This window comes from Ammospiza nelsoni, chromosome 13, assembly GCF_027579445.1.
Source record: "Ammospiza nelsoni isolate bAmmNel1 chromosome 13, bAmmNel1.pri, whole genome shotgun sequence".
NCBI lineage: Eukaryota > Metazoa > Chordata > Aves > Passeriformes > Passerellidae > Ammospiza > Ammospiza nelsoni.
In genome coordinates, this window is record NC_080645.1 from 16187313 (window position 1) to 16211141 (window position 23829).

At 37.8% G+C, this 23829-nt stretch overlaps 1 protein-coding gene across 4 annotated transcripts in view; it reads left to right on the forward strand.

Annotated features, from left to right (window-relative positions):
- Window positions 1-23829, forward strand: part of WWOX (WW domain containing oxidoreductase) — a 473442-nt gene that overhangs the window by 85779 nt on the left and 363834 nt on the right. For 3 of the 4 annotated variants that reach the window (XM_059481157.1, XM_059481160.1, XM_059481161.1), the window contains exons 6-8: window positions 5912-6000; window positions 18941-19126; window positions 22757-23021. In XM_059481157.1, coding sequence (XP_059337140.1) covers window positions 5912-6000; window positions 18941-19126; window positions 22757-23021 — 540 coding nt within the window. Of the gene's footprint in view, window positions 1-5911; window positions 6001-18940; window positions 19127-22756; window positions 23026-23829 lie in introns of all 4 variants that reach the window. The other variant, XM_059481158.1, reaches the window with a different exon arrangement.

Here is a 23829-nt window from a genome sequence, read left to right on the forward strand (position 1 = left end):
ATGAGTGTATGTGTAGACATTTGCTAATAGAAAGAGATAAAGTTCTAAAACTATTGGGAAATTTAAAATGGCGATTGCATGATAAGTCAAATATACAAAGTATACCTGGAGACTTAGGTCCCATTTTTGTATTTGGATTTTAAATTATAGATAAATTAAGTATTTGGATGAAAGAAAAATTTTGTTGTGAACAGTGATTAGTTTAAATGTGAGACCAAATGCCAGGTTGGTGTATGCCATCCTCAGAAGCTGAACTCCTTTTTGTCAGGCCATCTTTATCCCTTTTCCACATCTCTCACCTTCAGAATTTCAGACTTTTTGGCTCAGAATTTCAGGCAATTGCAACTTTTAGACATTAATTTGCAGGACAATCCTACAACAGCTTGAGGGCTTCAGGCTTTTCTGAAGAGGCCTCTGAGTTGTAGATGATGCCAGAAAGATAAACACTGTTCTCTGCCAAACATCCAAATTTCTCCAGAATTCTGGAGAAGGGATAGAGACAAAGAAAACAATGGTACTAATAATTTATTCTTCATGATAAAATGTTGGTCCAAGGCTGATCAGTGATCTGAGCAGTTTGCAGGCTCACACTGACCCATTAAATCTTGATCTGTGTGCTGTTCTCTTCACTTGGATGAAGACAACCCCTGCAGGAATTCCATTTTTGTGAGGATCAGAAGATAAGTTACTTAAGCAGGAAGAACCAGGCTTTACAAATGAATTTTTGGGAGAGGTCACACACAGCATCAGACTATGACAGGATTGAGCAAGAAGAATAATGGAAAAATGTACACCACTAAATTACAACCAAAATACAGGTAAAACAAACACATCAGAAAATAGTGAAACCAAGTGTTGCTAAATATTTTTTTCAAATGAAAGAATGAGAATCCTTTTCATCTCTGATCTTCATGAAGGATCAAGTTCACCCCAGCTGTTTCCTTGAACATCTCATAAATGTGTTAGTAAAGTGGTTAATATTTGGGAAATTGATTTGTGTTGTCTTGCACAAAGTTAGTGGAAATTTGAAAGTATTGCACAAATACTGCTGATATTGGGGGGAGGAGAAAGGGGGAAAAATTGAAAAATGAGTGTAAAAATGTTCCACCACAAGGTCTTCTAAAGAACTTTATTGATGAATCCCAGAGGCAGGAGAAGAACACATTACTAGAGCATCTTCCAGAGGTGCTGGATTGCTCTGAAAGCAGCAATGGATGCATCCATCCCCATCAGCTCCCAGGAGCTGCAGAGCATTCAGAGCACACAACCAGCTGAAGCTGCCATTGCATAAATACAGTTTTGCATGAAGCACCAAATGTTGACTACATTAGGGACAATAATATTTGCAGTCCTAATCCTGAGTGAAAGCCTTTTTCCCCATTAGGCACCCCCATAAATAGTGCATGGCACTGGCTATTGGCTGTCATAAGCTATGTGTCAAATTGTCAGATGTGCTTCTAAAACATCCCCTGCTCCATCCTCAACATGGAAATATGGGTTTATGTGGGCATTGCTTGTCATATGCTGAGATTTGGTTATTTGTTTACCTATTTTCAGATAATTCCACAGAGATTTTCATCAGCTTTGATGTAAAATTCTTTTTTCCCCCAAGATTTTCTTAGACAGCCTGTCAGAACTATCTGCATTCCAAGACATTGTCATGAAGATTTTTCTGTATTAAATTAAACCACATTTTACCAATTGATTGTACTTTCAGTTCCTCAAAGTCAGATATTCCTGTTGCTGTGCCAGGTATTCAGTTTTGAGTTAAGGACTTTTAAACATTGAAGATGTACACACACTATTTTCTGAGAGTAAAATTATACAGTAAATTATGTAGTGTCCACTCTGGTACATTTTAAGTAGGCCCTCACAAAATGACTTGTACTTACATAAGATACAGAGGCTACAGCATATTTATTAAGACTCTTCAACTCTGTATGAAACTGGAGCAGTCAGAAGTAATGGTGTCTGCTGAAAGATTCTTTATCATATGAATTTACTTTTAGTCATCTATTATTTATTTCAGCTATTTTATATGCCATTATAATAAATATTATGACAGAGAAAGCTTTTATGCTTCAACTTATTGTACTGCTCTTCACTTCCTTGCAATCCTTCAGGAAAATGTAGCTATGCTTTACCTATATTTAACGTAAATCATCACTTACATTTGAATGAAAAATTCACTATGAAAAAAGGCTCCTTCTTCAATACCAAGACACAAATGCACAATCATGTTTACTGCCAAGCTACTCCACCATGCAGTGTTCATTTTTAAACAATTTTTAGGCTGTAAAGTGAATGCATTGCATATAGTGAAATAGCTGGCTTTCTGGGGGTTTTCACTTTTGTGTTACTTTCTGGCTCAATAAGCATTTTTCTAGCATGAGTGCAAAGTATAGCCAATTGCACTTAAGCATTTTTAATATTTTTGCTCCAATAGGAAGCAGCTTAGATGCAAAACTGAATAAGCTGTTTTCTGGGGCTGTACAGAGTAATGAAACTTACCTGGAAATATTGATGAAAGGCTTTTAGAAATGAATGTGAAACATGAAATACAAGATAAATTTTTTCCTTTGGACTTTTCAAAGTGTTATTGTGTTGGGTTTAGAAGAGGACTTGTTTGGAACTGGAGATTGATTTGCCTTTGGCTGTTTCTTCAAAGGCGCCACGTTGATGCCTGGATTCAAATTGTTGGATTTGAACTGCTCATTGGGCTTTGTGAAATACAGATACCCCCATCCCAAACTCAAACCTCTCAGTTGGTTCTGGCTGATCTGGATTTCTCAGGGCTCAGCAGACAGGGCTGTTCTGGCTCTGGTCCTGAAGGGGGTTTGGATACAGGTGGGACATTTGTCCTGGGTACCTGCAGCAAGGACAGCGGTTCATTTTCACAGCTTTTCAATGGCACCACGTAGTTATGAGCCTGTAGTTTAGAAAAGAGCTCTTCAAATTATTCTACACTCATTTCAGTATCTACTTTCTCCTTAAATGATGTAATTGAAAATAAAGTAGTGGAGGAAACATTAATACCTTCTGTCAATTTAATTTTCAAAATTCTGGAGTTTCCTGGCTTAGTGTATTAATTTCATGATGGCAGTTTAAAGACTGTCTGCTGTATTTTGGAACGTGGCAAGTCTCATTTAAAGTTTCACAACATAAAATGAGGCATAATTCAGTGCTGAAAACATGTGAAGTGAAGTAGTGAGAGACATCAGCATAATACAATTATGACACATTAGATCAGGATTTGCAGCATACCATTACCAATCAGTTCTGACTGCAGAGAACAATTACAGTTAAGATGCCTTTTAGCAAAAATGATTTTTAGTTTTATTTTTTATGAAAACCCCCTATGCTCTTGTATACATATCACAATATGTGACACCTAGGCTTCTAGGGAAAGAGGGAAAACATTACAACAGAGGTAATTCTGAGCTACTGTAAGAAAACAAACATAAAACCTTCTACTTGTCATTTATGGAGATATTCTTACATTATTAAGAACATATCTTGCAAGTATATTGCTTTATTCATAGATTTTTTAAAAAGAGGTATTGTGATATAAGTAACAGTGGGAAAATTTAAATAAAATTAAATTGATTCTAAAGGTTTAGCATTTCACAGTCTCAAACTGTAGCAGGAATTGGTGATCTACAGAAAACCTCTGTGGGGTGAGAGGTGCTGGATTCTCAGTTGAGGGGAGAATCTGAAACAAAAAAGTTGGGGAACTTGCTGAAACACATGGTACATTAAAGTGATTTCTTCCCCAGTTGTGCTTGGAGAAAACACTCACACCTGGCTTCTTGGGTGCCTTCAGAAGCTGAGGTGTCAGCTTCTCACTCAGCTTCTGAGTGCTTTGGGTGCCCCATGCTCCAGTTTTTCCCGTGAGGAAAACAGAGTAAATGTGTTTGTTTCTGCTCAGTATGTGAAGGAAATACAGGCTGCAACCATCAAGGTTTTAAACAGCAAAAGCAGGGAGAAAATTGAAAAAATATTATAATTTTTAAATTTCTGATTTTTAAGTTTTCAATATATTAATCCCCAAATCAGGCCAATCTGAGTCTTCTTACCTTCTATTCCAGAAAGTATTTTGAAGGCTTCATATTTTTTTTTTCTTTTGGACATGAAGTACAGAAAAGTACCTTTTTTGTTGCTGGAATCAGTAGCAGAACCCTCATGTGTGACACCAAGAGGAAAAGCATTACCTGAGTGATGTTGTGTGGACTTGAATCCTTGTCCCCAAGAGGACAGTGGCTGGCAGCTTGTGGCCTAGCCCGTTGAACTACTTGATTATTATGTTTTTTCCTCCCTATGTCCCTGTATTTGTATCATTCTTGTCCTTTTACCCTTGGGAGAGAGAGGAGAATATTTCAATTGAGCAAAGCAGAGGCAAAGTAAACCCAGCTATGCACGTGACTTCTGTAGTGAGTAAACAGCTTTGAACTGCAGAGAGGAGAAATTGTTCTGGAGTTCTATTGCATAATGCAAGGCAGCATCATCTTTCTCAAATCTCTGACCATCAAACAGAAGAAAATATTTACCCAGTGGGGCAAAATGAGTTCCAGAATGATGTGCATCTTGTAGGGGTAAAAAACTCTTTGTAGCAAAGTTTGGTTTAGCATTTTCCAACTCCAGCAGTTGATACTTCCTATGGAGACTGAACCTGTTGAAATTTTAGTTGTGTTTGTTTTGCTGTCCTGATAAGTCTGGCTGGAATGGGACAAGAGGAATTGGAGTGATGATATTCTGTTTAAGGTAGTTGTAGCAGGCAGAATGAGTACTAGCAAAATTGAAAACAGATGTGTGGAGAAAGGTGCCAGATGCAATGAAATGGGGAAGTCAGATGGATCACTTGAGCTTGGGAGACAATGGGAGACTCTTCCTGGCTTCCTTCTGTCCTTTCATCACTCCGGCAATGCTCGTGGTGTAACCTTGTAGTCCCAGCAGATCCTGGTGCACCCACCAGCTGCTTGGTTCTGAGATGACTTTAGTGTTGTGATGAAAATAGGCACACATCTTTTGGTTCATTTTGTTCTGAGATTTGGAGTCTCAAAATATCTGGAAACAGGGATCTTAAAGCTGAAAATTATATTTTGGGATAGTGTGTCCTCTCCTGGGTGAAAAGTTTACTTTAGGTATATACAGAATTTCTTTTGAAGACACAGAGTCACAGAACGGTTTGGGTTGGAACTTAAAGCCCATCTTGTTCCAATCCCCTGCCATGGGCAGGGACACCTTCCACTATCCCAGGCTGCTCCAAGCCCCATCCAGCCTGGCCTTGGACACTTCCAGGGATGGGGAGTCCACAGCTTCTCTGGGCAACCTGTGCCAGGGAAGTGCATTTATAATATGTCCTGGTAAACTCTTACTGTATAAAGCACTGTGTAGACTGATCTGTTATTTTCTGTAGTCATTTTATACTGTCCTTTATATCACCTACTATGAAAAATGGATTTTTAAAAATTAATATGTGCCAATCTCAAGTTAGCTGTTTTTTACAGAGTATTTATTGGGTTTTTTTCCCCTATTGGTATGGTTCCAAAAAATAGCATGCATTGAGAATAGCACTTACTCTACTTTTTATTTCATGAGTTACAGAAGTTTCACTGTCAAAATCAAAGGAAAAAGATAGCTATTAACCTTAGCACTGCCTTGAGTCCATTCATTCATTTTATAAAGCTGTGAATTACATAGTGTGTGTTTTCAGCAGAATCACCAAATCACAAATGCTACTTTTGGCACTCAATGTTGTGCTTGTCCATCCCTTTTGATGATTTGTATTCACTCTGGGGTTATAATGTTAAACAAGGGAATCAGACAAGTTTCATAACACATTTACTGTAATGTGATACTGTGAACTGAACTTGCTGTTATTTATCCTTTTTTATATTTTCTCTTGTTCCAGCATAAAGCCAAGGTAGAGGCAATGACCTTAGACCTTGCTTCTCTTCAGAGTGTGCAGCGCTTTGCTGAAGCATTCAAATCCAAGAATCTGTAAGTACTCAGAAAATTAGATGTAATAATTTCTTGTTATTTTAATGTCTTTATCAGCTGAGCACAGTTGGCAGGATCACCATAGTTGGATGGATCACCAACTGTAGTGAGTGAATAATCTTTTCACAGGAGTTTTTTTCAATGTAAATTAAAGATCATTTGTTTTCATACACAAAAAAAAAAAAAAATTACAGATCTTCTACTTTTTGATGTGTAGCCCCACTTTTGAAGGACTTTTTTACCCTGTGGCTGTTGAAAAAGACCAAAGCTGAATTGCATAAAGACAGCTGAGGCAACTGGTGACAGTTTGGCAGTGGTTTGGAAGAGGTCAAGGGTGAACAATTAGTGCACTGCTTGTCTTATGTTGTTTTCTAACCTTCTCTCTCTCCTTTTCCTTTTTAAAGCCTTAACAAAACACAGCCCTATGAGGCAGACAGCTCAATTTTCCAGTCCTGTATGTGGAATAGCACATAACAAAAAAAGAAAAAAAAAGGGGAAAGGTTGTGATAATGACATCACTTAAAAATAGACAAATTTATATGGAGATAACCAGGTTAGATTCCAAGTGGTTTGTTTAATTTAGCTTGAACAGAGCAATGAATGTCTGAATTGAAGAAATTATTTGAAAGCTTTTAACTTCCAAGTCTTGACAATAAATTCCACACTTTGTGCTTTTACCCACAGTTTGACCCATTGATTGTTGTGAGTATTCAAACTTAGCTATTTTCTGCAAGTATTTCTGTAACTGATATGCATCTTACTGTTCTTCTCCAGAGAACATGACCTCTTAGCTTTGAAAATACATTGTCTTAGAGAAAATATGTAACAAAGAGTGGTTTTTTCACTTTTGAAACACTGCCAAAGCTAAATCTCACATGAATAGACAGATGACATTTTAGTACTTATAGGTCTTTTAGATTCAAAGAATTGTCAAAACTGACTTCTAACAGAATTTCTTTACTCCCAAAATCCTTACTATCAATATTTTCTTATCATGTCATCTTCATATATTAAAATTTCTTGAAAGACAAATCCTTGCAGTATTGCTGCTTTAGTACTAACTTGGTTTTGTGGTGTGAGAGCAGTAAGTGTTTTAATTTAGGATCTTCATGCTTTTAATATGCTACATTTCTTTAAATGTGTGGTGCAGTGGAAAGTCAAAGCCATCCTTCTTCCAAGTGCAGCTCTTAACCTGATTTGTGTGTTGTAGCTCATACCATGGTTGTCCTAGCTAGTCCATTGGGTATGCATGTTTATAAATCCTTGGAAGTGAACAGGCTTAAATCAATTTTTGCCAGAGAACTTGGGAAAGGAGAAGATCTAGAATCAGTAAAACCTGTTTTGTTTTTGTTGGCATACCCCATTCTACCAGTGTAGGTCTGTTAAGTTACATTGTCAGTGATGGACAAGCTTTACTGATGTTTCACTCTCATTTTATTTGGAAAATAATTTAATAATAGACATCATTCAGAGCTTCTGCCTTTCCTTCAGGTTTTTCTGTCTGAAATATGCTCAGATGTGCCTGTGTCTGGCAGGACCCATCAAAACATTATGTAGAAGTCTACGTTCTCTATCTAATGAGAGACTTGTGGGGTTTTGACCAAAATGAATTTCCAGTTATGTTTTGTTTAAAGTCTGGGGCTGGATGGAAACCAGACCCCACACCCTGCCTGTAGCAGTACATCTTTTATCTGATGCAGATACAGAAGAGTCACCTTACAACCATCAGCAGGAGGGTGGACTGGGAGACCTACCAGGTCTTTCTGGATTTTTTTGTGATTTAACTATATCTGGGTAAGTTTGGAAAAGCAGTTATGTGGCAGAGATGTCTTCCTGCTGCAGTGGTGGCTGATGAGTTTTCCAGCCCTGGTGAGCACTGATGACCTTTGTCTGTCTCCTCTTTCATCGGTTTTGCTGCAGCGTCCAGAGGATTTGTCATGTTGGGGATTCCTCTGCACCTGGGGCTTTATGAGCAACTGGAAGGAATCTTACAGGCTCTAGTGACAGACTGAGCCTTGTTCTTTATGCTTGGGCCAGTCTTGTCAGTTGGCAGCCAAAATTTCTGAAATATCCTGTAGGAGAAGCACATTGTGCTGGAGTCCACCCTTCCCATGAGGGACCTGTCACTCCTGTTAATGAGAGTAGGAAATACCTTAAGAGAAAAGGGTTTTCTTTCTCTTACAGATATCTCAACAATAAAGCAGATAGGAAAAGCAAATAAACTTGGTGTTTTTTATTTTTAAATTTTGTTTCCCAAATGGAGCTATCATTTGAGTTCTGAGCTGTCTAGATCTTGGTTCCTGGGAAAAACTACAATACTTCTAAAATGTCAAGGAGAAATTTTGTATGAGCACACACATTTTAATTAAGACCTTTATTTTATTTCTCACAGCATTTAATGTAAAGAGTCCTTAAGTATTCAGTGGTGAGCATCTTAAACTTCTCTGTGCAAGAAGTGATATTCTCTGTTTAGTTTCTCCAGTGCACTGTTGGTGTCTGGGACACTGGTATTTTCCACAACCTGTTGCCATTGGTGACACATGACCTAATAATTGAAAATTTCTAAAATAGATAATAGATAGGCATGCCTTCTGAAATTCTGCTTTTCTGGCACATTTTGTGGCTCTAGGTGCTATTTTTTTGTCAGCAGATAAAAGGGTGTGCTCATAGTCCCATCACAGCCTGGGACCCTGTTATTCCCTGGTTGACAGCAATTGGAAAATAGTCTTGAAGAACAGATCTTCTTGTGGATGAGAAAACTAAAATGGAGAAACTTCAAAAAAGGATCCCTAAGTTTTATTGAGTTGAAACCTTTGCAGCTGGGGAAACTGGAGGTGTTTGTACTGCAGAGAGCAGAAGGGAAATTGCTGAAACTGTGAATCTCTTGCCTTAATCAAATAAGTTGTAGAGAAAAAAAAAAAAAAGCCTTCTTGAATGTGCTTGGGAGCACATTCTGAGAGATTGTGGAAACCATGTGAAGAATGAAGAAATGTCATCCTCTGCTCAGCAGGAATTTAACAGGGCTGGTTGCATACAGAAAACAAATGATGCAACAGAGGGAGCCTTGAGAAAAGCATAAATAATAAACAGGAGGAAATAGTCACTCTGAAAAGAAATATTTAATATGAATTGGAATAGTACTTTAAAGGCTAAGGCTAAGAAGCCTTCCCTGTTTGAAAGTAAAAGTCAGATGATTCATCTATAAATTATCATACTTCTGAGATTTGGTAGAAATCTTTTATTCCTACATGGATTTGTTAGGTGTTGCAGACTTGTCCACAGATAAAATCTGAGCTCTGAATATATAAACACTGGTAAATTATGCCATATTCCTATAAATATATTCTTGGAAATCCTTCCTCCTCTCAGAAAAAAAGAGGGTTTTTTTTTGTTTGCATTATCTATACTCTTAAGTTGATACAGCTGTTTCTCTTCCTGAGACTTTTTTATCCATGCAGAAGGGTTTTGCTGATTATTTTAGATCCTGCAGTTCTGTGATTGCAGCACTCAAACTTTGTCTAGGAGCAGGACAGTGCCCTACACTTTTTTCTGGTCTCACAGTTAGAAGGATTCAGTGGGAAAAATAAGGTAAAAACCTAAATTAGTTGGATCTCCCAGAGTAAACTTAGTGGGAAAACAGAATAAAACAATATTGCTGCTTAATATTTAATCTATCATTGTAGCACAACCTGAACACACAGACTAACACATAAAATGGATGTCCAATAAAAAATAGTCCTCAAGGATTTCTAACGAAAGAAATTTTTGGAGAAAGCCAGCTGTGTTTTAGTATTTAGTATTTCTGGCTTGTTTCTGCAGGGGCATTCCACTGAATATTTCCACCAGGAGGGAATGAACTCCATCTTCCTTCATTGTGAAGACAGGGCTAACATTAGGGTGAGAATGGGACAAGAGATCTCAGTGCCCCTAAATGGCTGGAGATGTTCAAGTTGCTTCTTTTATATGTATCAAATCTTTCCCCTCTGCTGGCTTCCAGCTCAGGCAGTTCATTGAATGCCTCTGTTATGGAAAGTCAAATAAATGATCTGTTTATAATAATGTCCTGGGCTAAGATGGATTTGGCATGAGCTGATTTCTGTGCAGCTGGCAGAGGCAGACCAACCAATCTTTCATGTTAGTGTTTTGGAACTAAGAAACACAGAATTGAATCTGCTATTCATTGAGTGGGCATGATGTGAGGAATCATGGTTGGTATCAATCCCCCTTACAGAAAAAATGACAGTCCTTCTGTGATTGTACAGAACACAGCACTGGAATTCAGTCAGGGTCAGTGTTGGGTGGCTCAGGGTCTGTGGAATTGGTGTTTGTGTAGGAGTGGAGACTTGTGGATGTGGCACTTTGATTTTTATTTCTAATTTGGTCATTCCATACTTGGCTGAAACCTGCATACTTTAACTGGGGAGCAGCACTGATGTTTCAGTTCTAAAACTCCCAGGATAGGACCTGTTGCCAATATTTACAGCCATGGTGTCCTGGCATTTGCCTGGACCTCACCATAAAAACACTTCCATGATCAAAACAGCAGGCAGGAGTGAGCAGGAAAGTTATAGATGAAATTTTATGTGCATTTGTACTTTTCAGTGGTGCATGGTGCCACTTGGTATGAATTAAAGATATCTTCTGCCAAACAGTAAGGCTTTAATTTAATGTTCTCAATGTTTGAGAGAAAAAAGCTGAAGTTATCCTGAAAAATCTTGAATTACTCCAAAGACATGAAACAATGTTTGCCAATAGCTACTGCTTGGAATTTTCTGAATTGTTAGGAGAAATTCACAATTATGCAGGACTTCCAGATGTAGATCTTCACTGCAGTTACTTTCCTATACTTTAAAGCAAGATTTTTTTCCTTTTTTGTGGTAAGAATTGGCATCTGCTAACAGATTATTCACTAATGATGTGTGTAGAAATATGGAAAAGACAGCAGTTATGAATTATGGTTCTCCATTTGGAAGTTTAGTCTCTTCTGATTTTCCTAAGCAGACCCAAAATGGAGTGGGCCAGGTTTTCAGCTGGCTTCCTCAGCTGAGGCCCCAGACTCTGTAACTGCATTCATTTTTCATGCTGCAGGCACAAGTGTGCTGAAACCTTGCAGGTGCAATTAAGATTTTGGAGCCTGATGAAAAGTCAATCCAGAATATGGTTTTTCTGTGTTTCCTTATTATAACTGACATATTGCAGGTGTGTTTTTTTAATTCCAGTTGAATGACAATTAAATCATAGATACTGTGTGTTAAATTCTATGCATACCTGAGAATACATATGTAAAAATGGGATCTGCTTAGCAAGTTGTTACAAATATAACTTAAAATGTCTGGAAAAAATGAATATATGATTTAGATGAATTATCAGTGATGCCATTATGCCAATACATTTAATGGTTGTGTAGTCAATGTCCATCAAAGATGATTGTTGCAACTGCTTATTGTCTTTCCAAGCCTGAACATATTTTATAACACTGTACAACTCTGTTAACTCTTTGCCATTAATAGAATTACTTTCTGTGAATTAAATTAGTGACAGTTGAGATTTTACATTTGTTTTCTCAGTTTAGAGTATGGTTGGCATCCTGGCAGTGCCACCAAGGCACAAACTTCTGGACAACATTGAGCATTTTGAGATATCAAAAAAACCCGCATTGAATTAAGAAACAGGCATGGTTCAGAAGTTACTGTTGCAGACAGCACATATCTTAAATTTAAATAAGATCAAAGGCTGACTACATTTGAAACATACATAATAATATTAGAGTAAAACTATTTTTTTCTCTTTGTGGTGATGCTGTGCCTTATTAAAGCCTAGGGATTGGTTTTCTGCATAGTTTTTCTTTTTCTTCTTTCTTCTGATTTTAAGCTCTTGTACACAATTACTCCTTTGTGGTAGCATGTGTCAAGCCACGTGGATCCAAAACTTATTTCCAGTGCTTTATAAATGAAAAATCAAAAATCTCAGAATCTTTTGTCCTTCCTCCTTTTCCTGGAGGCAGAGATCTTGATGTTTTCATCAGATCACCTTTCCTTTCATCTGCTCTGTTGTGGAAATACCTTTTCCCCCAGAATATTTTTTTTTTTTTGTTTTAAGTAAAGTCTATATTACTTCACCATAACTTTACACACAGTTGCCTCTACAAAAAATGATTAAGTGCTTTTTACACATTACTAACAAAAAGATTTTTTTTGGTGTTTGTTACATAGCTTTATGACTACAACTGTGCTGTCCAAAATTTCCAAACCTGCCACTTGTCTTTGGACACTTTGCACTCACTTTATTCTGCCCTAATGAGGAAACCTTGAAAACCCTCCAGGGGCTTTCTGCTCCCTGGTTGTTCTGTTGCCATTTTCAGCCATGTCTGTGCCTAAATCCAGCATGAGTCTAAGATGGCTTGGGGCTCTGTTTTCCTAAAAAATTTACACAAGATGCACCAGCTGTGAAAGCTGTTTTGAGCATCTAAATAGGAAGAATATGTATGATTAATATGATTAATAACTGATTAAAACATATTCTGTCACAAATATACCAAGGATCTTTGAGCATTATGGATTAATGAGTTTTGAGAAGCTCTGTGTGTTTAATTGATGTTGCCTTCTAAAAATTCTGAATTATCAGGCCAGAGTATTTAATTACATATACATTAAAATATATTTAGTCTATTTTTAAATGCTTTCTAGGGGAGATAAATAAAACACAGAAGGCAGAGTCTTCTGCTACTTGGGTAGGGAAGGCTCACTGCAGGCCTGAGACTGGCCATGGATCTTAGAATCCAAAAATTTGTGTAATAGACTGAAAAGGTTGTATTTCTTTATTAGCTGTTACCCAAAATCCCAGAGGATGTCAAAGTGCATTAATTTCCATCACAGCATGGAATCTTTCAGGTCTGAATGGCAGCACACAGCTGCTGTAGGGCTGTGTGTGAATTCTGCTACAGCTCTATAATCTCTGGGAAGAGTCATTGGCAAGTGAAATGCTCAAAATGAGGAGTTTTATTCTTTAAATGATCAACTGTGGTCCCAAAACACATTTTCCAAGGATTTAGCTGTTTTCAAGTGAAAATGTTATAAATATATAATAAATGTAGTAATTGGCTTTTTTTCTTTTTTTTGGTGGGTTGTAGCTTTCTTTTTCTAACAAGTCCTTATTGTGTGCAAACTAAATTTTTGTATTTAGAAGTACATGCAGAAACAAAAAATCATTCTGTGGTTATTACAAAAATGAATATTTCTTTAGGTCTGGCTTATGCTTTTTTGTGACTACATGTGAATGTGTGTAAAAAATGATTTTCTGACAGAATTTGAACAAGATGCACTTTGAAGCAGCAAGTGTCCTTAGGTGGGCTGCTGAATGAAAATGACCAGATTCTGGATATTTTCATTGCTGTTGTCTCTTATTAATTTCTGAAGGTGCAGGATGATGTGGGGTTATTTTGGTAGTTGTCCCTTCACCATGTATGTAAGAAAATAAAATAAAGGGAAAACCATGACTAATGGATGTTTTCTGTTTAGCTCCAAATCAGTTGAGACCTCTGTTCCTTCTCCAAACATTTATGAAATTGTACACTGAAGCTTCTAGAGAGGCAATGAGTAATGATTGAGGGATGCTTGACCTCTATGCAGAATGCAGATGATGTATTAGGAAGGCGCAGGAGCAGCTGCTCAAAGCAATTCCCATGGATGTGTTATGAAGGAAGAATCAGAACTGCCTCAGTCCACTCCCATTAATCTCTTAGAAGTGGGGCAAAAGTATTTGCTGATCAACAGTGTCAAATCCTGGAAAGAAATCCAGTAGGATGAATTGCAGAGAATTTTCCTTGCTTCTAACAGGAGATCATCCATCAGGGCTCTGAGTCCTGTGTTAGAGGCTTGCCTTAAAATGAAGCCTGTCTGACAAGGATCCACATTTCTGTCAGCTGCCAGTTGGCAATAAGGGCATTTTTGCTGACTTTTTAGCCAATAGTTTTGTATAAAAAAGGGAAGTTAGGCATTAAGCATTTTGTTTCTTAAAGTTATTGAGTTAAGCAGTGCTTTTTTTTTTCCTTTTACATTGAACCAGTAAACATTTAAATATTTTTGTGTCAGTATTAGATTATACAGGGTTCTGAGCTTTCCTGCTGCTGTCTGAACCCTGACTTAGTGATTTTCTTGTTGCTTGGTTTCCTGTCAGTACTGTTTGTAAACTGAGGGGGATTTCTGGAGATGGTTGTTTAATTTACCCATTTTCTGGAGAGCCATAAGCCTCCCTTGCCTGGTGGATATTCCCTTTGTGTATCTAGGCACTCCCTCATGGAAAGAAGCACAACTTTCTCACTTTCAGAGAAAGCAGCCTGGGTGTTCAGGGTTATGGGGTGGAAAAGTTTGGTGGGCTGTGACTTTGCTTCTTTGTGGAAGAGAAGTCACAGCTCTGCCTTCTTTACTGGCCGTGACAGAGGCCTACAGTTGCTTATGGGACTTTGGGGATATGGTGAGGCCTTTTCTGTTGAATTTCTCTGTAATTCCAAACAGTGTGAACTTTTCAAATCACTTGAGAAGTGCCCCAGATGGTGTGACATTCTGCTTCATGGGAAGATTTGAAAGTATTCCCTGTGCATACTCTCTGGTTAACTATTTCATTGCGTTTGAAATGGGAGAACACCAAAGCCAAGAACTCTGTTGACATTTTGGTGGTGTTTGTTTAACCTCCTAGTGCACAGGCTACATTTGTTGAAAAATATTATTCTTACCTTTGCAAATCATCAGTAATTAATTCCCTTGGAAATATCCACTGCTGCACACAGCCAGCTTGGGAGGCTGCTGACAGATCACAGCTTTACATCAGGTGCTAACAAATTGATTATTAAATTTCATAACCAACTGATTTATAGCAACAATTTAATTTCTGTATCTCTCTAATGTATTCACTTACTGTATTTTCAAATAGTGCAGAGGAGTTGGATTGCTTAGTTGCTTCTAATGGTGAATTGTGCACAGCATGTGAGATGTGAATGACTTCCCTGGTGCAAAGGTTAGTGAAGTATCACAGGCTTTGTGAAGTGCACAGAATATTAGCTGCATTTCAGCTCAGGTATTCACATTTAAGATTGTCCTGGCTGATTCTACATGCTTTTAAACTTTCACTAAATTGTAGATACACTTACCAGCGTGGTGAGGGTTTTCTGGGATTGCTGGGTGCCCTGCAGTTGGAGCAGTGTGTTCCTGAGGCTCAAGAAGCAGTGACTACCTGAAATAAAAGTAGTATATGCTACTTTAAGTAGTATTTACTTAAAGTAGTATATACTATTCCACTAAATAACGGAGCAGATCATGTTCAGGTCCTAGTGCCCACCTAAATGGCACTGGTATCCCACATTAGCTCTCTTGGTGGGGTGTAAGTCACTGCCTGAAGACATTTTAAGGAGACACAGACAAATTTTCATAACACTCTGCAGGGTTGTAGCTGCAATGTTTCCAAAAATACCTCATGGGTGCCATGGTTAGAGGGAGCACTTGGTCGTGTCAATACCAGGAGTAAACACTATGGAAAATTTCCTTTGCTGCTGACATCCTTTGTTGGCCTTTGCTGTGCCTTTGATGTAGAATTACAAACTATTTTAAACTGAGGGGAGATTTTTTTTTTTTCCTTGGGCTCAGGAGGAAGCCTCATGCAGATTGCAGCAATGTTTTTAATGAACTTGTGAAATCAAGGTCATAGTTCTGCTATCACTTGAAAATACTCCTGTCATAAAGCAAAGCTGCAGTGCCAGATGTGTGGTTGTGAATTGTCACGTATCTTAAAAATTTTGTCCCTGCATAATGATACGTTCAGTGACACAGAGCTGTGCACCACTGAGATTAGAATCTGTCATCTGTGGCTGAAATTCATAACTGCACAGTGGCTGTTACCCAGGTAATCTCATTCATTTCCTGGTGTGCAAATGGCCGGGTCACAAAAACTCAGATGACAATTTTCAGTAATTGGACCTTTGTTAGCAGTCTGACGAGAGACACCGATAGCTTAATGGACGTGGATCCAAATCTGAGAGGTGCCTTTTTTCTGAGCTGAAATGAAGCACAGCATCAGTGGCTATTCATGCAAACCTTTAGGTTTCTTTTCTGTAGAGTTATCTAGGAAAAAAATCCTTTTTTATTTACCATTTAAAACCAGTAGTGCTAATTAAAAATAAAGGAATTCTAAAAGGGAATCGGATACAAAATTTTCACTATGATAACTGTTTAATATGTTTTTATATTTATTTTCCTGCTTCACAGATTTTTTATAGTAAAATATTGTAAATAATGTTAATTTTACAGTCTCTTAAATTAGAATTACTTTTACTTTGAAAAAAAGAGAAATGGACTTTGAAATCTCATAAATGGACTGAAGCATAATTTTACTTCTGTTATAAGATCCAATTAAATTACCTAAAATTAAAAAACGACTACATTTTATCATTTTATAGTTCTAGAATATTCTTTTTAATTAATTGAGCTGACAGATTTAGGAATAGTGTGTGAATTTCCCTTCTGGTAGTTATTGTGTGATTACTAATAATGAAGGATTTACAGTTTGGATAAGTAGAATATGTGAATCTTTTCTGTCTGTGATTTGTTACTTCCTAGTACACATTAAAATCATCAAATACCAGGATGATCTTTTAAAAAGAGTTATTTTTTTTTAAGGAATGGTGATGGTATTTTTGATATTGTTGGTGCATTAATGTGCTGCAGTTCTCATACAGGAGGCTCTTACACCAAAAATTGCATCTGTGTTGGAGAAACTTGTTCCTTTTTTCCTAGCAGATGTACAAATCTGTAAATTAATTCTTGCTGGAGCTTTTCATAAAGTCTCATAAGAGGTGATGAATCACCCAAAGTTCTATGCCCTCTCAAGCTTCAAGCAGCTTTGTTTTCCTCTTGGCAGATGCATCTCAAAAGGGGCAAAATGAACTCTGGTTTAAATAATTTTGATAAAAAGTGCCTCAAAAGATCTGTTACCTTCTAAAGAACATGATCCTGCACAACTCAGTGAATATCCTGCTTGTGTATGTTGAGTGAGACTGCAAAGATCAAAGAGCTGCGTTTTTTTTTTTGCCATTTGATTTGAACAGAAACAGAAACTTTGTCTTTGTAAGGACAGTCCCTGTTTATCTTCAGTTTCTCTTGTGGGTACAGTATGTGTGCACAGATATTCTGTGTATGGGAGTCACTGCAAAAAGGCAAATCAGGAATCCACCACTTCAGACACTGAGCTCTCAGAGTGCACAGATGTTTCACTCTCTGCTTCTGGAGCTTTTGGTTAAAATTCTCCATGCTGGCAAAGGAACAGATAATAGATTGTTAACTTCTCATTGAAGCACACTACACTGGTAACATCACAACTGGCTGGAAGATGAAATTTATTTTAATAAGAAAATACAGCCTACTCTCCATCCTTCTGCATTTCTTTCAGTATTCAGCTAAGGTGTGTTTGATTCCCCCTGAAATGTTTTTTTTTTTAGAACTGAGCTATCAAAATCTGATGCTTTCAAACATGCCTGAAGGAATAGAATTACTTAGGTTTGTTTGACAACCTGGGGCTTCACGTTTCACATTATTTTCCAGAATTCCTTCTGCAGATGCTCAGAGTTGCAGAACACACGTCCTTCAATCATGTGGGGAAAGGTTCTCACTCTGTGCCTGTGTGTGTAGGACTGTGAGGAGGCACTTGAGAAGGACAGAGGGCAAGCAGTTATTTTTCCTAACTGTGCTTCATTTATTACCTTCAGAATTAGAGTTTATGTTGCGTGTTGATTCTGTCTCATGGGATTGCAGTAAAGACATAATAGGATGGAATAGGCTAAACAAATGTGACAGGTCTTAATATTCTGGTCTTAGGACATCCCAAGTGTTAGTGCAGGCATTTTTGGCTGTCATTATTTTGTGTGACTTTTCCAAATTAAATATACCAGGGTGAGGGATGGCAGCTGCAGGCTCTCCAACCTGAGGCTCTCAGCTCAGGTAGAGCTTGCTGAGCTCTGCTGCATCAGGCTCTGACTCAAGGACAAGAACATGCTGTCAGTGCCAAGGTTTGCTCAGAGATGATGCAATCTAGCAAATGCAGATCCATCTGAGGTCTGAGGACCAGAGACTTTGCTGTGTTTCATAAGGGGTTGGAAAAAGACAAGAAAGAACAGAAAGGGCGTTTGTCCTTGATCTTGCTGTGGAGGTTGGGAAGGCTGCAAGGTGCAGTATCCTGAGATTACACTGGAGACCTCAAGGAATTTGAAGTTTTCTGGACCTGTTTTGTGAATGAGAGAGGTATGTGCCAGCCTAGGTTCTTTTCTAGCTTAGTTTGGTAGAATCTCACCTTTTCATTTCAAGTTCCTTTATCATGGCATTTCTATTTAAACTCGGTTAGGTGATTCCAGTGAGGAAGGATTCTGTTTCAAGGATCTCATACATATTGTGTGCAGATTTTCCACCAAAGAATACAGCTTCTGGAGAATGTTTTATTTTTCCATCTCAGTGTTGCATTTTTTAACAGCATACTTCATCACCTGCAGAAGGATAAAATGTGTACATGTGCTCTTTTGCATTGTGTCTTCATCTCTTAATCACTTGTCCCCTAGCAATTGTGCAGGTGTCATGTACCCCATTCAAGAAAGTTGTAGGAGTTGCTTATCCTCCAGGAAAAGTCTCTTTTCTGAATGTTCCAGATGGAGACAATTTCCCAATCGGGAAAGCAGTGATAGTGCTGTGTGGCATTTTGCCTTTTATTCTGTATCTTTTCTCCAAGGGTGTGTCACTGTGGGGCTCAGCTGGACCCTGGGTGGGGCTGCTGGAACCACCTGGAATCAGCTCCTTCCCACAGAAACCAGCCAGCCAAATCCCTCACACCTGCCCCCCATTCACACAGGTGTAAATAATTACACTTATTTAACTGAGATTTCTTTGTCCTCTTCTGATTTTCCCAGGCCCCTGCACATGCTGATCTGCAACGCTGCCGTGTTTGGTGCTCCCTGGTCCCTGACAGAGGATGGCCTGGAGTCCACCTTCCAGGTGAACCACCTGGGACATTTCTACCTTGTCCAGCTTCTGGAAGATGTTCTGCGCCAGTCATCTCCTGCCAGGGTTGTCGTGGTGTCCTCTGAGTCCCACAGGTTGGTGAATGTGAATTTGGTTTTGCTGGAATCTTTAATCCTTAAAACGTGAAACAGTTGGGGCAGAACCACAGGAGTTTCTGAAAATGAAGGTCCTTGCTCTCAAGCATTTGCCTTTGAATAATCTTTTTAAAAATAGAAGCATTACTAATGCCTGTGGATGTTTCTGGATTTGGCTCTGTTGCTAGATGAAGCATGTTCTAGTTTTCTAACAGTATGTAGATTATTTTTTGATCATTCTTTGTGTGAATGCAGATTTTCGCTGCGTTTCAGACCGCTCATTGATTTTGTGAGGAGATGGAATAATAATTGATTAAATCTGAATGGCATGACCTATATTGATTTGTCATTCAACAACTTCAACATCTTAGCAAGAAGAATGTGCAGATATTTTAGCAGGAGAAACAATGCAATTAAAAACAGCTAGATGAAATCCAGTTGTTTTATAATGAGAAATTAGGGAATTCAATGTAGACATTAGCTGTATAATTGTAAAATGGGAAGTAATGCAGTTAATACATATTACAAATCTGGCTATGCCTCTTTTGGTAAATTTTTTAATTAAAATGTTAGATGCTCATCTTTTCTATTGCCAGGAAAAGTACAGTTGGTAAAAAAGATGTTGATGAGATTTGCCTTGTTTCAGATGCGCTCGTGTTTTTGTGTTAATAACTGAAAAGATGGTTTTGATTTAAATAAAGTTCCTTGTGGAAAATGAATGCCCCAGTTCTGAATTTTAGTGGGCACAAACCACTTACTCCTTGCTGATTTAGTTCAAGGACTGCAGGATTAAGCCTATAACATCAAGCTTTAAACATTACTGTTGATTTCTATTTCACTTTTGGTCGTGTGTAGCAGCTCTAGCAAACTAAAAGGAAGAATGTGAGAGTGCCTTTTTTTTTTTTTTTTTTTCCTCCTGTCTTCATATTTCTGAAATGTTTTAGTGACCCAGAATGAAGCTTATTTTTTTTAATCATGTTTCCATAAAATGTAACCCCAGGGACCTGGTAGAGAGAGACCAGCCAAGGGTCGGGCTGAAACCTTTATCACTTCCAAACACAGGGGCTTATGGTATAAATGACACACTGCAGATAGATTTACTTTTACCATTTTAAATTTATGACGGCTGAAATGAAAGGAAGCAATAGAAAATGCCAGTAATAATCCTCCCCACTGTTAAAAGACATGAAATGTCTAGTAATTAGGTGGTAACAAAATCTGGACATCCTTATCTTTGCAAATCACACCAGGTTTGTGCAAGCAAGTAGCAGAGTCCTGTTAGGAGTGAGGGCAGCTACTGCAGGGCAGGAGAGATAGTGCTAGAAATAAATCTGCCAACTCCAATCACTTGCCAGATGTGGAGGGCACAATGGGATATGTATAAATGAGCTGTTATTTAATGGGAGATTATGTTGAATTGTCAGCTGCTTCTTCCCCCTTGTAAGTTTGTATCTCTGGTAGTATTTTAAATGACATCTTTGTTTTTCACTGCATTAAGTACTGTGTGTAACCAGGGCTCTCATCTCTGGACATCTTTATCTGTGATTTTGAAAACATTTTGAAAGTGCTCATCGCTAAGTCAGAGAGATCAGCCAAGGTTGACAGAAGCCCATAAGGAAATAAGTAACAGTCTGTGTTTGAATAAAACAATTAACACAACTAGTAAATTTCCCTTTTTCTAAGGAGTCCAAGTAATGTCTTGCAGCTTATCTTATCATTTGGACTGATCATTGTAAATAACTGTGCTTTCCCCACCCCCAGTCTGCTTAATGGGAAGAAGTTTATGTAAGGAGTTAGTTAGGTATTAATAGGTGGTCGTTCTTTCTGACCTACTTGAGAACTCTGAGCCTTAAACCATGTCATAAAACAGAAGTGTTGGTATCTAATTACTTCCATAAACCTTGACTGGATCTTTTTGCTGGAGTCAAGACCCCCTGATAGGGAAGAAATTAAGTCCCATGTTTGCAGAAAATGCTATCCTGAACTGCTCCAAGGCAAAATATTTATTTGCCTCTTTGGTTCTTTGTTCATTTCTAGTTACTTCTCTGGATTTAGCACAAATGAATTCTGTTTAAATTAAGCTTTTGGGTACTTTAGGCACATCATATTAAAATCAGAATAATAAGTAGGTTGACTTTCCTTCTGTCTTTATTTCTGTGTTGTTAATTTGATTGTACAGCCCTTATTCCCCCGAATTCACTGAGATTGCCTCACATAAGCACATTTGCAGGACTGGACTCAAAATATGCCACCGTGTTTCCTTTATACAGTAACACACAGAGTTGTATTTATGGATTATTTTTGGTGTCATAAGTGGTTACTTATTGGACAAATACAGGAAATTCCTCCCAGAATAGTCCTCTTAATTTCAGAAATGTATTTTATCCAACTGAAAATTATGAAAGAGAAATTTTGTTGTTGAAATTGAAGGGCTAATTGTGCAAGACACAGAACATCCTGGGTTCCTCTTGAGTTCAAATACTGTATTGCTTTTCTCTGAGCATATTATAATTCTGCTCACAGAATGAATGTAGAAATTCCAGCTGATCTCTTAATTTCTGGGCATGAGATGCAAAATTAGTAAAGATATTTTAAAACATTTTTCTGGTGTGTACTATAATTATGTTTATCCCTGTTCTTCCCAGCTGATTCTGAAAACTGAGTATTAAAAAGAGCTTGCTAAATCCTTTTTATTTTTAGTAGCTCTTCTGAATGAAACACAGATCTGTAACTAAATGTAGTATTATTTTCTAATATTAAGATATACCACTAAATTAATAAATGAAATTATAAGAACTGGGAGGAGAAATTCTTTATGGAAATTTCCTTTTCTTCATCTGAATGTCTTTAGAACATTCACTACTTTGTTTCTTTCCTTTTTTTTTAATAACAAACAGCTGGTGTTTAATGACTCTGTCAGACCCAATTAAAAAACGTCAACTAGTTACTTTGATTTGTGTTCAGCCATGCCATGGGTATACTTAAAAACATTATGCTCTGCCAGAGCTCATTTTGGCTTTGTTTACATTTATCTTTTAAACATATAAGACTATTGATGGCACGTTACCAAGGTTATAACCCCTTTATATTCATCAATTTTTAATCTAAAAGAGAGCTTAAGAGGCAGTGAGACTCATCCATACTTACTTGAACACTTAAATGCAAGTGTGTGAGCACTGGATGAAATGATCAGGGGATGGGAAGAAGGGGAAAAGAAAAGATGCTGGGTTGCTCTGCTTTTAGTGCAGAGTTATTTTATCCTACATTATTTCCTCCGAGCTGATCATGTTTTTATGGATATATGGCAAAATCTGTTTTGGTGTTTTTTTAAAAATTTAAAATAAAGTGATCTGTAAGTTACATACAATGTCTTTAAACCATCAAAGTGTTTTCTGAGTTGTTTTTGTTTATTGTTTGCAGTTTATAATGATCCAATCATTTTACTGCCATGTTATATGGGACTGTTCCTTGGGTCTCAGGCAATTTCCAGTGGATGCTTTCAGCTGCTAAATAAGCTGCTGTTTTATGTTGGTTCTGGCCAGGATCTACTCTCTTGTCTACATTTTATATTGTTCTTAATGAGAGTGAAATTAACTCTGGGCTATCTAAGGCATATTTACTGTTTCTCAGATTTACAGAAATTAAAGACTCCTCTGGAAAGCTGGATTTCAGCCTGCTTTCTCCATCCAAGAAGGAATATTGGGCGATGTTGGCCTACAACCGCTCCAAGCTCTGCAATATCCTGTTCTCCAACGAGCTGAACCGGCGCCTGTCTCCCCACGGGGTCACCTCCAACTCAGTGCACCCTGGAAATATGATGTATTCCTCCATTCACCGCAGCTGGTGGCTCTACACTCTGCTCTTCACCCTGGCTCGACCTTTCACCAAGTCCATGGTAAGTGAGCGCCTTAAAATATTTTTGCGTCTTCATTTTTTTAAAATCGGGGCAGAAGAGTTGTGAAAATCCAGCTGTATGTGTCTACCTCTTGCCTTTTATAACCATGACCCTGGTTTTAATGGCAAAAATCATGCCAAGACAGTGCTCTAGGAGAGGATTCTTCAACCACTCAAGATTTGCTTTGTCAGCCTTCTGTTAAGGAACCCTCTAAGATGGAGTGCATATATGTTTGCATATATGATTTTCACTGTGATTAAGTAGATCTTATGTCTTAGGTGTGGGATATTTAGAGCTATTTCTGTGCTCAGGATACGTAAAACATCAAAAAAAGGGCTTTGGTTTTAAAGTGGAATATGTTGACTGCATTTTTTATGTAAACAGATGCCCTAGTTAGAGAAGATACTCCAGACATTATTAATGACTGAGGGAGAGTGCTTTCAGTGGTAAAAGCACCTTCATTCATATTTAAAAAAAAAGCAACAACCCAACAATTTTCTTGATTCTTACAAAGTGCTGAAGACAATGGGTGTTTTCCATTTGTCTCCATTGGATTTTGGACTGGAACCATGACATAATGAAAGGCTTTGCAGTTCTTCCATCGCCAAGGTTATGAGTCTTTATTATGTAAGAATTTGCAGCACCTCCAGCACTTGGAGGGGTTACTCTGATCCTTTGAACCTCTGAGCCAGTTATTTATAAGGAGTCCAAAGTATTTTTTAGGCAGAGAATGGCATTTACTTCATTGAGAACTGGCTTCCTTTAACCTTTCAGATGGTTTTTCATTACTTTTTCACTGACCAAGAAG